The sequence below is a fragment of the Thermobia domestica genome, chromosome 8 (assembly GCF_964235325.1).
Source record: "Thermobia domestica chromosome 8, izTheDome1.hap1.1, whole genome shotgun sequence".
NCBI lineage: Eukaryota > Metazoa > Arthropoda > Insecta > Zygentoma > Lepismatidae > Thermobia > Thermobia domestica.
Genome location: NC_137461.1, coordinates 153,453,830 through 153,466,555, shown reverse-complemented (window position 1 = coordinate 153,466,555; position 12,726 = coordinate 153,453,830). Strand labels below are relative to the sequence as shown.

Here is a 12,726-nt window from a genome sequence, read left to right as displayed (position 1 = left end):
ACAAGTAAATTAAGAATGAGGAAAATATGCTCCTTGTTGTTATATCTATTCTTCAGGTTTTAGCCTGAAACAATTAACTATGGCCTTCCAAAACGTTAACACGTAGGTTCTGCTGGTTCACATAGATTTTGTAGAAGAAACGACGATGAATTTTTTGTAACAGAAAAATATCCTCGGTGTTGAAATTATGTTCTTATTAAAACCTATTCTACTGATATATCAATTAAAATAATCTCGATGCTTCTACATAGTGTTTGTCGCATTAGAAGAACAAACAAGTTACATAAATGTATTCCTGTGAATGTAAATTCCTCAAGTTGTAAAATTTACAATGTAGGACAGCTAGGAGAATTTTAAATTATACGTTCATATTTCAAGACAAGGTGTTCCCTTTCCTATTAATGACCATCTGATCTCCTTATATGAATATGTGAAAGCAAGGTAGCAAAAATAGTGTTATTTGAATTTTGTTGCTAGTGAAAATACCCTATTTGACTTCCAATCCACCAATTAATGTACGTATTTGAATATGATTGTATAACATACTCATTTACAGTTGAGAATGGTACAGAAATGGAACATGTGACTCTTTACCATCAAGACGATAATTCAAAATCATTTCCTTTTCACAGAAAGAGTAGTACGTACGAAACAAGAGCTGTTTGCTGGTTGCTTTAAACACTATAAAATGCTGCAACAGTGCTATTCGAAATCACTCTCCAATTTTCCAATTATAAACTCTTATAAAGTAGGAAACCATAACATCACTAAAAGATCTGATATTTGTAAAAATAATGTAACTATTACTAGCGCCAACTTACCTACTTTAAATATGTACACTCTTCTTCCATAGTCATCTCTATCTTCTAACATATTTTGAACTTGTAACTCTAATACGTGCCTTTTCTCCGATGGTGTGGGAACTATGAAGAGTTCGGGACATCGGAATTTCATTACATAGTACCGTTTTAACTAGAAATAGAATAACAATTGTATTAGAAACATGAAAAAATGACAACAATAGTACATTTTACTAGTATATTCCAAACTATATTTCTACAAATATTAATTTCAGCTATTTTTAAGTTAGAATACTCTACGGATGAACGGAAATAGTAACAAGCTATATATAACCCCTTTTGCCTTCCAATTTTTCCCAAAACTGTGTGCTCCGGCGCTCTGGTCAATCTTAGCTGTGCCAGAAGAGCATTGCAGAATATTCGGAAGTTTCACTGAGATGATAAATCGTTTTCGAGATCTAATCAAAAATAATTTTAAGTCAAAAATTTGTCGTAGAACAGGAAATGCGGTTGACAATATATATGGTCTCCAAATGGCGTCTAGTATCTAACCGAAAGGAGCCTCACACACTAAGAATCAATTAAAGATTTGTAGAGTGACTGAACGAGTCACCTAATGTCCTACCAATACTTCCCAGTGGTGCAGATTGGAAATTTCTTTTTCACGGTGAAATAACAATGGCAAAAAAATCCACTAACCATGACACGTTACTATAAGTCATCCAGAAAACGAATTTTAACTTCACAATTAAACGCAAGGAATTTTGGCTTCATTATTAAATAATTAATATAATCAGGTACAAATTTTTCTTTGTAGTCTTATTGTATATACGTGTACGTTAAAACCAATTGAAACATGTTTATATATTCTATATTTTTCTTACTGAGAATAGGTAGTGTATTTGAAGAGGTACCTTCGTAAATAAGGAACAAACATCCTAAGTTACCAAAATATCTTTGTTACTAATTATTATAGAATAGAGTATTGTTGAATTTTTTTTTATCATTATGCGTTGTGTTACCGACCAATGTACAAAGTAACGTAGTCAGATAATTTCCTAATGTTTATATAAGCAACTTTATAGCACTGAAACTCTGGTCGGAGAATTTGTTGTTTATGAGTTTGTGAGATTCCATACAATTAAGAAAATCCACTATATTTGGGAGTGACTTTTCTTTTTGATATATTCAGGAAGATGGTTTGATATTAATGCTTAATCCACGCATTGGTGAATAATTTAATAAAAATTTACGTTCTTTGGTGTTAAGTAATTTTCTATTTTCATGTTCATGGGAATATATTACAACAGTGGAACTACTTTTGTAAGATCACTATGTCTTTATTTGATCTAAGTAATTGCAATATTTGGCTTCCCTCCGTCATTATACTTGATCCAATTTCTTTGTTTTGAGATGATATTCACAAATTCCACTCTGATTTTTTCAGTATCTGTTGGAGATAAATGTTCCTAGATACTTAGAAGTTGCAGCAAACGTGAGATCTTTTGAAAGCACAGATATTTCAAAATCATTCAATTCAATTTTGGTAGACCATTTATGTGCATATTCATTAGCAGTATGTTTCGTTTTGCATTAAAATTTAAAACTTCCTACTTTCTCAATGTTTTTGTAATTGCCAGTCCGAGGAGGTGGATAACTAACAGAACTAAACACGTATTGTCTAAAAATACATCAGTTATTAGCAAAACTACTCCTAGATATAAAAGTTAGTAAGATAGGTAATGGCACCTTGGATAAAGAAGTTTTGAAATTATGTGCCTCGAAGCGAAACAGAAAAAGTTAAGAAAACGGCTAATATTATAAATTTAAATTAAATTTAAAGCTGTATCATAATTTGGTCGTTATACATTGAAAAGTAAAATTAAATAATGTAACAATTAAAACTTAATATTCAGTTAGTATTAATTCAATGCAAGTATTTTGTTCAGTACAGCTTTAGATAACTTTCACTTAATACATTTGTGTAAACGCTGCTGTTAATACACAACAATTGCAAATGTTTGCTTCAATTACACATTTTTTTTTTAACATCTTGAACAAATTTTATTAATAACGTACAGTGTACAGTCTGATCTATGGACCTTTTTGCCAAAGCCACCAGTATATCAAATATTTACTATACGTACAACGGCAGTAGCAACTTAACAGTAATTCTTCAAGGGAACCAAAGAAGATAGATATAAATACATCATATAACAGTAACAACAATAACTGAAAACTTATTTAAACATCCGGTAAACAGAGATGGGAATTGAAATATGCATATTAAAATGGAAAAGTGATCGGATAGAGCCTACACAATTGCAAATTACTCTTTTTTTAAATATACATCAATTGTAAATATTTAATCTCATGCGCAGAAACAAAGTACTTTATTACAAATTCGCATAACATTATTTGGGTTCATAAATCGCCTACAAAAGGAAGATCTCTTCTAACTCTTTGCAGGTTGGCAAAGTTCCCAAAATAGCTGACTATACTATAATAACTAAACAATTCCCTAATTTCTTGTAACTCTGATCATAAAGGTTACATTTGAAACGACAATTTAAACAAAATAAAATATGGAAAGAGCGTCAAAAGTTTTGTTTATTTAATTATGAACATCCCCGTGAAAATTATGTAGAATATATACATTTCAGATTTGTTAGTTCTAGATCGTAGTTACAAATAAATAATATGCGTGATGCATTTGATTGTAATGATTGATATTTATTTAATATTTAATATAAATTTAGCATTTTTTAAATTTTTAATATGTATGTATTATATGATCTGACTTTGTTCTTAGAATTACTACGAGATTTAAATCCTAGTATATAAACGGGTATCCACATATTGGTATCGACGTCATACGTTTAATCTGTAATGAGTATTTATGATAAAAGACGGAAATAAATACAATACAATATAAGTATATGGCAAGTTCAATACCATTTATGCTATTGTACATGTTGTGCAATCAATAAACGGTAAAAGACCAAGCATCGATCATTGCTCCTGCTTGTGTAATTTGGAGAGCAATTGATATTACTTTTTTTTATAAAAGATGAATTTAAAATTTGTTGAGTTATTGATTAAAAATCAAACCGTCGTCTCCACTTCCTTGAACTAATAGAAAATATAATTCTACGAAACAAAATAATATTACGATGTGATTTTCAAACGTGATAATATTAATACCATATTTAATTTCAAATAGTAGACTCTATAAAAGACAGTTTTGTTTTTAATTTCTTGTGATTTTGTCTTTTCTCCATATTAACAATTTCTCTTTTGCTTCACCCTTAAGTATTACATGCTATCGATAGGCTCTATAGTAAAAGAGATAAAAGTACTATAGTTTCAACATATTCTTTCAATGGTAAAAATCATCAAGATGTGCCTATTTTGTTTCCCATATGATCGATAATTCATTTTAAATTTTACTTAATTCATAATTACCATGTTAAAAGCTTTGTTGCAGTCAAATTTTCTGGCCCGAAGAAATCGTAGAAGGAAGGCATCGTCTGTCCTCACATTTAAATTCTTTTCCGCTGGAACAGAAAATATTTTCAGTAAATAATTTGAAATCTATAGTTTTGGTAATTATAGAAGAAAGAAAAACAATATTTCATAACAATATACTACAAACCTTAAGTTTTTTTAAAAACTATAGAAAAGATTGACTTGTGAAAATAACTATAGAAAAGATTGAAATATTCGGTTCATATAAGAAGGAATAAGCACTTATCACACTTGATTAAACAGAACACGAACATGTCTCAGTTAATAATTAACTGCTGAAAACACACGAAAGATTAGGGAGAATATTGCAGTCGGTGAAGACATTAATTTGTTTATGACTAAGATTTCTTCAAACGTGCATAATAAAATTACATTTTACTGTATGATTTCATACTCTAAATTCTTGTGCCGTAGAACGAAGCTATAGCATGTTATTGACTAACAATTATCAGTTTTGTCAATTTTTTTACTCTTATTCTCAAATTTATATGAAACTGAAACTGGCATTAAAAATAGAAAATTAATGTATAAATTTATGCAAAAATAAATACAGAAGCACAAAATCTCAAATATGTATTTTATATTTAAAATTAAAGATTTTATCACGTGTCCTTACATGGAAAGTTCGTTACTTTATTATTACTAATATTGTGTTTAAGTATTTTTTTTATTATTTTTTTAATTTGTAAACCAAATCGAAGAAACTATCTACCTCAACTTGAAGGAAATTTATGAAGGAAAATTTTAGAGAAAGTTTTCTTCTCTATCTTTTCTTATTTCTTTCATTTTTCCTTTTCATCTCGCTCTCAATTCTACTGTGTGAATATCGCACATGATTTGACAATTAAATGTTTCTATATGTAAGATCCTCGTTTACTATTCCTTCTAAATTTTGTAACGGACCATTTTGACACATGGTCTTTACAGTAAATCTATGCTGTAATAGAAATTCAAATTTGTCAACTCCCGTTTCACCTGCCTATATGAAAGCCAAATAGTTGGATTATTTTATTTATTTCGTCATTGTTTCAAAGATTATTTATATCTAGATGTTCAATTTATTAGTAAATGTGCAGATTCGGAATAATGAACTATACAATAAAAATTTAATTTTGTAATAAAATATATTTAAAATTATTTAACAAAATAATTATAAATTTTACCATTGTAACCCTTTGGAAAATCTAATCTACAATTCAGTTATTTTAATGAAAAACGAACTCTTAATGAAAAAAAATATGTAAAGAAGAAAAAGAAAAGTTGTAGTTACATAATTTTACTGACATGGAGTTTTAAAATAATGTCATGATAATCTGTTTTGAAGGTTAATTAAGTTTTATTTACTGCTAAACGTGTATATTGTTCTAAATACAGGGATTATACTAGTTGTTAGTATCCCATATTTAATATTATATATAAAATATATAATTTAAACCACGTATCTCTGTTTTTCGATTGAATAGATATGTTTGTAAGTGAAGCTAATAATTATATTATGTTCGAGTAAGTAATTGAGATCCCTGACCAAACCCCCTAACACCTAATGATGTCCCAGTCTTCTTTCATACTATAGATGAAATTTAGTTTCCAGTTATGTCGTTGGTTATAGTCAGCATAAATATAAACAGATGGTCGTTGTGACATCCAGATTTGATCATTTTAGCTACTTCTATTTCCTTAGGATGACATGGTGAATGAGTACTGTATATTTTGATAGCTACTGACTACGTATGATCGTCAGGTTTATATAATAATGTCACGGTGAATGTGTAAAATAGAGGCAACGCTGCAGTATGTTGATGCTGGTGCTGAAGAGCCCGCGTATGATTAGTTAGAGCGTATTGTTCTCTTCCTAGTATTCACGTCTGTGGCCCATAGTTAAGAAGCCTGATCGACACAAGGTAGCATGTAATACAGTATCTCTTATTTAAGCATCCTTATATTCAATTACCTTCATTTTGTGTTGATCATCTCATGGCTGATATTCCAATTAGACATATGGATTCACATACTACTTCTACAGAGCAACGGATCACGACCAGGGAACTTGGTGGCGTATTTAGTTATATCCGGGCCAAAACAAAATATTAATCTATTTGGAACCGTCTTGTGTTGGTTTGATGATGTCCCGAGTTGTGACCTAACAAAGTGAGGGGGCGGCTACAGTAGAGAATGGCAGCCGAGTTGTGACCCAACAAAGTGAGGGGGCGGCTACAGTAGAGAATGGCAGCCGCCCCTTCACTTTGTTAGGTCACTCCTCTGGACATCATCAAACCAACACGAGACGGTTCCAAATAGATTTATATTTTGTTTTGGCCCGGATATCACTAAATACGCCACCAAGTTCCCTGGTCGTGATCCGTTGCTCTGTAGAAGTAGTATGTGAATCCATATGTCTAATTGGAATATCAGCCATGAGATGATCAACACAAAATGAAGGTAATTGAATATAAGGATGCTTAAATAAGAGATACTGTATTACATGCTACCTTGTGTCGATCAGGCTTCTTAACTATGGGCCACAGACGTGAATACTAGGAAGAGAACAATACGCTTTAACTAATCATACGCGGGCTCTTCAGCACCAGCGTCAACATACTGCAGCGTTGCCTCTATTTTACACATTCATCGTGACATTATTATATAAACCTGACGATCATACGTAGTCAGTAGCTATCAAAATATACAGTACTCATTCACCATGTCATCATAAGGAAATAGAAGTAACTAAAATGAAGAAATCTGGATGTCACAACGACCATCTGTATATATTTATGCTGACTATAACCAACGACATAACTGGAAACTAAATTTCATCTATAGTATGAAAGAAGACTGGGACATCATTAGGTGTTAGGAGATTTGGTCAGGGATCTCAATTACTTACTCGAACATGTTTCTCATATTTATATCGCCTTCAATAAAATATAAATATTATAATATAAAATTTCACAGTACAGATGCACCAAATGATTTAACACCATTCCTGTAATAATATTATGTATTTGGTGAGTAAATAATTCAATTTTTTTAAATCACAAAGCATAAGTAATATTTTTTGTGACAGGAACTTAATACATCAATAATCTATCCTTTTTTTTATCTTAGTACGTTCTGTATCTACTACTTTTTTCTTCTTCTTACAGATTTGTTTTAAGATATTTTATAAACAAATTTAAGATTTCTTTAATATCACACGTTTCGTAGATTAAATTGATCATAGATACAATATAAAAATGTATAATTATTTTGTTATATAATTTCAATCAATATTTAACTAGAAAATTTAAATTTTATTACATAGTTCATTATTTCGAATCTGCGAGTTTACTAACATATTACACATCTAGACATAAATAATCTTTGAAACAATGACGAAGTAAATAAAATAATCCAACTATTTGGCTTTCATATAGGCAGATAAAACGGGAGTTGACAAATTTGAATTTCTATTACAGCATAGATTTACTGTAAAGACCATGTGTCAAAATGGTCCGTTACAATTTCACGAAAATCTAAACAAGTAGAGTTGAGAAGTCTATTGTTAAGATGTTTCAGCGTGAAATGATAATTCGTGAAATTATAAAGAGCAGAAATACAAGGATAAGTAAAACTTTTGACAAGTTTTCGCTCACATACTTGGTTTACAGGTTAAATTACAAAGAAAACTAAAGGCAGGAGCTATCGTGTTGCACCATCTGAACCCATGTTCGGTCGGCGCTCCTGCACTGCAGCTTTCACCTTTTGTTGGTTGTTGAAAAAATCACGAGAGCAAGTAGTGAGATATGGACTGGAACAAATAACAGTCCAAGATTGTGAGATTTCGACTATATGCTAGATACGGTGTCAATTCAATATTTCAAGTTCCTGAAGTTTACTCCTAATTGTTCAAGAGGTGTGAGATATTGTATTGTCTTACTACAGAAGACTTTACTTTCTGTTCAACAATGCAGACTGCTTTAGGCTCACAATGACATACACCCACTCCAACTATTTCAAGTAAATTTTAGTGTTGAGGGTACTAAAGTATCCTATTATAATTTCATCAAAAGCACAACATCAACTTGTGATTGAAGTGATCCTATTTTGCAACACGTTATGTCACTTGGTTTTTGTTTAATTACTGCATGCACACCTTATATTTATGGAAAAAATATCTACTTTTCGTTGCACGCTACTATTCTCTTCAGGAACTGCACATCACGAGAGGGTTTTCAAGAATTCCTTGCACAAATACCATTATTTCTGTTCTCGAGATGAGACAAATTCGAGATACAGTTCGGAAGCAGCTAGAGATACCTGTGCCGAGGTTGTGAAGGTGACGAACCACTCTGTACTTCAAGATATCGAGGTCGCTTGATAACCTGTGAGTGTCAGTAGTCAGATTTTTCTCTACGACCGAGAACACGACCTCAGAATAAATAATTTTCGTCCTGTTTAACCTCTGATGATAGGGTATATTCTTGTAACTTAAGTTAAACTATTTGAATAATCTGTTTGGCGTCCTATGATATACTCTCCGTTAACCTTTTGCACAAAAATGTATTTCAGGTTGCTTCGACGGCGTTATTCGTTCATCTTTGCGGCTATGGAACACAATATGGTGCAGCCTTCATGATACGGCTACTCTAACCATACCAGCGCTAACGAGCGCCTTTAACTCTTTGAACTGCCGCAAACGGTACTCGTATATTAATGTTAGCAAACTTACAACTAACCCTTATACGTCAGTGTACTAAAGTTCAGGCTCAAGATTGTTTTACAATTATCTAAATCATGTTCTAACGAAATAATTTACATTGTGCCTCGCACTTCCCGATCAAACAATAGTCAGTTTATCGAGGCTTGAAAGAAGACACAAATTGAAAGCTGATTTTGGGGGCCACTGACTACATTTCACTTTTGTGCCAGGATTGCATTGTTTCAAATTCAATACTTTTAATTAAAGTTTAAAGCAATTGTACCTCTTATTACTCTTATATATGTGGTTTATGTAATTCATTTGCAGTATTCTCTGTTCGATAAACAAATTAACCTGTTCCATGGTTGTGGTAATAAACTTTATGCAAAGACTAGATTTTTGTACCACTAAATATACGCTCGAATCTACGTCCCCCTATACATATATTTAATTTTTTCTATATCTAGTCGTTGGAAACTGTTTGCAACAACGTACTGTTTTTTGCTGAGTTACGGTGTGCGGCACTGCCAATTTAAGAAAACTTATGGTAAACATAACGGTAGCTATTATGTATATTTTGCAATATCAGACTCCATGAATTTAAAATCAGAATAGTTACGAGAAAGACTTTTTTAACTAGTTTTTTAAAATTTAATTTCTAAGGAAATGTATTACTCATTTTTCCAGGTTCTTTGAATTCTAGCATAGGAAAGTTTGACGTTTTATAGAGGAGTTGTACGTTCCTGAACGTAAAGCGTTGTTTGTTGTATTTTATTCATAATTGTTTACGTGTTTGATTCACCTCAGTGGCGGTTCAAATTTGTCTAAGTATTTTAATTAATATACAATTACTACCATTAATTTTGTCAACAACTTAACCCTTCGCCTTTCTCCTCAAATAATACCAACTCCTCCGTGAGAAAATTGACACAAAATCTCATAGATATGTGCATATATTAAGACAAAGAAAAGCACAATGTTTATTCAAAAGGGGAATTTACAGTAATAATGAAAAATTAAGTGGTCCGAAGGTTAAAAGAAAAAGTGACATTCTAACATCTATATTTTTAACTTTGTAGAAAAGTATTGACGATTTCGTAATTCAAGTATATCTTCATCTGTTACAAGATACTTTATCAAAAACGAAAATTTTTTATTCCCTTCGGGAATTGAACCTAAGACCAAGAGAATCAAATGATTGGATCCTCTCTAAGGTTTAACTGATTAAGTTTCTAAGATATTACGAACTATTAGTTATTACGAATAGGCTACTTTACAAACTAATAAAAATAAATAAATAAATAAATAAATAAATAAATAAATAAAAGTAAAGCAAAACTGAACAACGTGAATAAAGTAGACGAGCTGGAGAGTTATAAATAATACAAACATCTTACCAAGGACAAGGTTCCTGAGTTTTTCAATATCTGTTTGCACGTTTTCCGGTTTCTCATTGAGTTCAGCCTCAGCTTTCTGTGACCATTCAGGTGGAAGCTGCTCTTCGTAGTATTTACTTCCAGCAACAACAGGTGGCTCCCCATTCTGCTGCGCCAATGCGATGGCTGAAGATATAACGTCCTCTTCTGCTGGCATTTCGGAAGGCTCTATAAAGAAGAGCACTCAAAATAAAATTTCAACATTAACGGTATTTTATCTATTAATTTATTTTATTTTTGTTATCTTCTAAAACTGCATAAAATCGTTAGCACAAACTAAATTAACAAAATTTTGGTGCAAAATAATTTAAAAAGACTTCATTTTAATCCTTTTATATTCCATATACCATACATGATAGCAAAACATACACTTAATTTTTAAAAAAATAAAATAAAAACTAACTAAACATACGCGCGAGCCTAATTCGTGACTTTTTTTTTTAATTCAAAGTATTAAAGTGTAACTAGTTGCTTCATCAATGAATGTAGAGTGTCATGACGTCTGCTTTCTGTCTGTATGCAAGTTTAAACGCAATAGTTCCTTTAATCCAATTAACATTCACTGAGCACTTGTTAGTTATGAACTTATATATATATATATATATATATATATATATATATATATATATATATATATATATATATATATTAAGAATGATTGTTTGGTTCGTAAAGTTTCCTGTTTTCTTTTCTTTTACATTTATAGTATGCAATTAAGAATGATTCTTTCATAAACTCGTTTTTTTTTTCTTCTTACATCTCACAAAAATTATAAGACGGGAAATTTGGGGGTAAAGTCCAGCAGAATGTGAAAGTAAAGTAATTTTGTCTTTTAGGATCTCAACCTAAGTGGAAGATCTCATTTTAATTCCAAAAATCTCATTTTAATTCCAAACAATACGTCCACTAAGTAAAGAAAGCCAGCAGCGGTGGGTGTTTCACTTTATGCATATATACATAATAGGATTTATCAGATAAAACATCGAGTCTGTATAACCCATAAACGGCTGAAAATAAAAAAATGAAACAAAAAATGAGACATTAAAATGTCATAGTGTGCATTGAATTGAGAGTATTATTTTTTCCACAGGACCCTCTATCGTAGAGTACTGGGTGGTCACTCGAAAATTTTAAAAGAGGAAATATGTCTTTTGATATACCACTGACAGGATCATGGAAAAAGAAACAACTTTGAAGGAAAAAACCTTTTTTGTATGGAACACCGTTTCCGAAATGGTCACCATTTAATTGTGAGTTCTTACAGTCGCATAAAACTAACATTTGAGATGATACCTTGTTGAATCAAAATAAATATTGTCGGTAATGTTCAGACTACGCAACCATGACAACAGAATTTTTCGCAGACACTCTCCCAATCTGTGACATTGCATGCCACACGATTGTCTTCTTTGAAAATGTGTACGAATTTCGGTTGTAAAATTGTTTCTATAGACGTTTATGTATCTGGTACAATGGAGACATACATGTTTATTGCTATTTATCCCTAAGGCATCCCATTGGACCCTTATCTTATCATCAATGATGAAGAAAAAGGTGCCTTCCGATGGTGTGGTTTGTTTCTACAATTCTCCTTCGCCTTACCAGCATCTTCTTTTAGGTTTAGTCCTTGCCTTCTTTTGTTCTTTACAGGATGGAATTCCGACTGTGATCTCATTTGTCATCACGGAAACTTGTGAAATATTCAGTTTTGTAGCAGCTTGTCACGTTGATGGGTTTCATTGTTTCTCAAACAACTTCCTTGTTTTAATTAGCATTCTCTGGTTACATACTGTTGGCTGAGGACATGAATTTGTTATATCGGACATCATTAGGGGTTTGCAGATGCATTTGATGACTCGATAAATCCTTCTCAAATACACTCCTTGGTTTTTGAAATGGAATGCTGTCACTGTATGATCACGACTCTGTGCCTGGAAAAAGTTAGCAATCGCAATATTTTGCATCTCTGTACTTTTTACTTTCAACATGTGCTCAAATACACGACACTTTGATAAACAAACGCTGACAGTATACTGCATCGCGTGGTAGCAGGACGTATAGACTCCTCGCTGCCGTACGCTGTGGTCCCGTCCCGGCTCTAAGTTGGTGACGATAAACCTAATTTATACTTTATGTCATACTGTAGGGTTGCTAATGAAATTCTATTTATAAAATGTAACAAGCTCGCCTCAGTTTTTATTTTTATTTATTTATTTTTAAATAAATCGTCTGTAAAGATTTCATTCCCAAGACTAAACTATTGCTTCTGGATTTTTCCCAG

General features: G+C 31.7%; 1 protein-coding gene across 1 annotated transcript in view; it reads right to left on the bottom strand.

Annotated features, from left to right (window-relative positions):
- LOC145693300 (clavesin-2-like) overlaps positions 1-12,726 on the bottom strand; it is a 103,849-nt gene that overhangs the window by 23,926 nt on the left and 67,197 nt on the right. The window contains exons 2-4 of the mRNA XM_081769159.1: positions 10,407-10,613; positions 4,266-4,357; positions 822-972 (exon numbers count right to left, since the gene is read on the bottom strand). Of these exons, the coding sequence (XP_081625285.1) occupies positions 822-972; positions 4,266-4,357; positions 10,407-10,613 (450 nt within the window). The remainder of the gene's footprint in view (positions 1-821; positions 973-4,265; positions 4,358-10,406; positions 10,614-12,726) is intronic.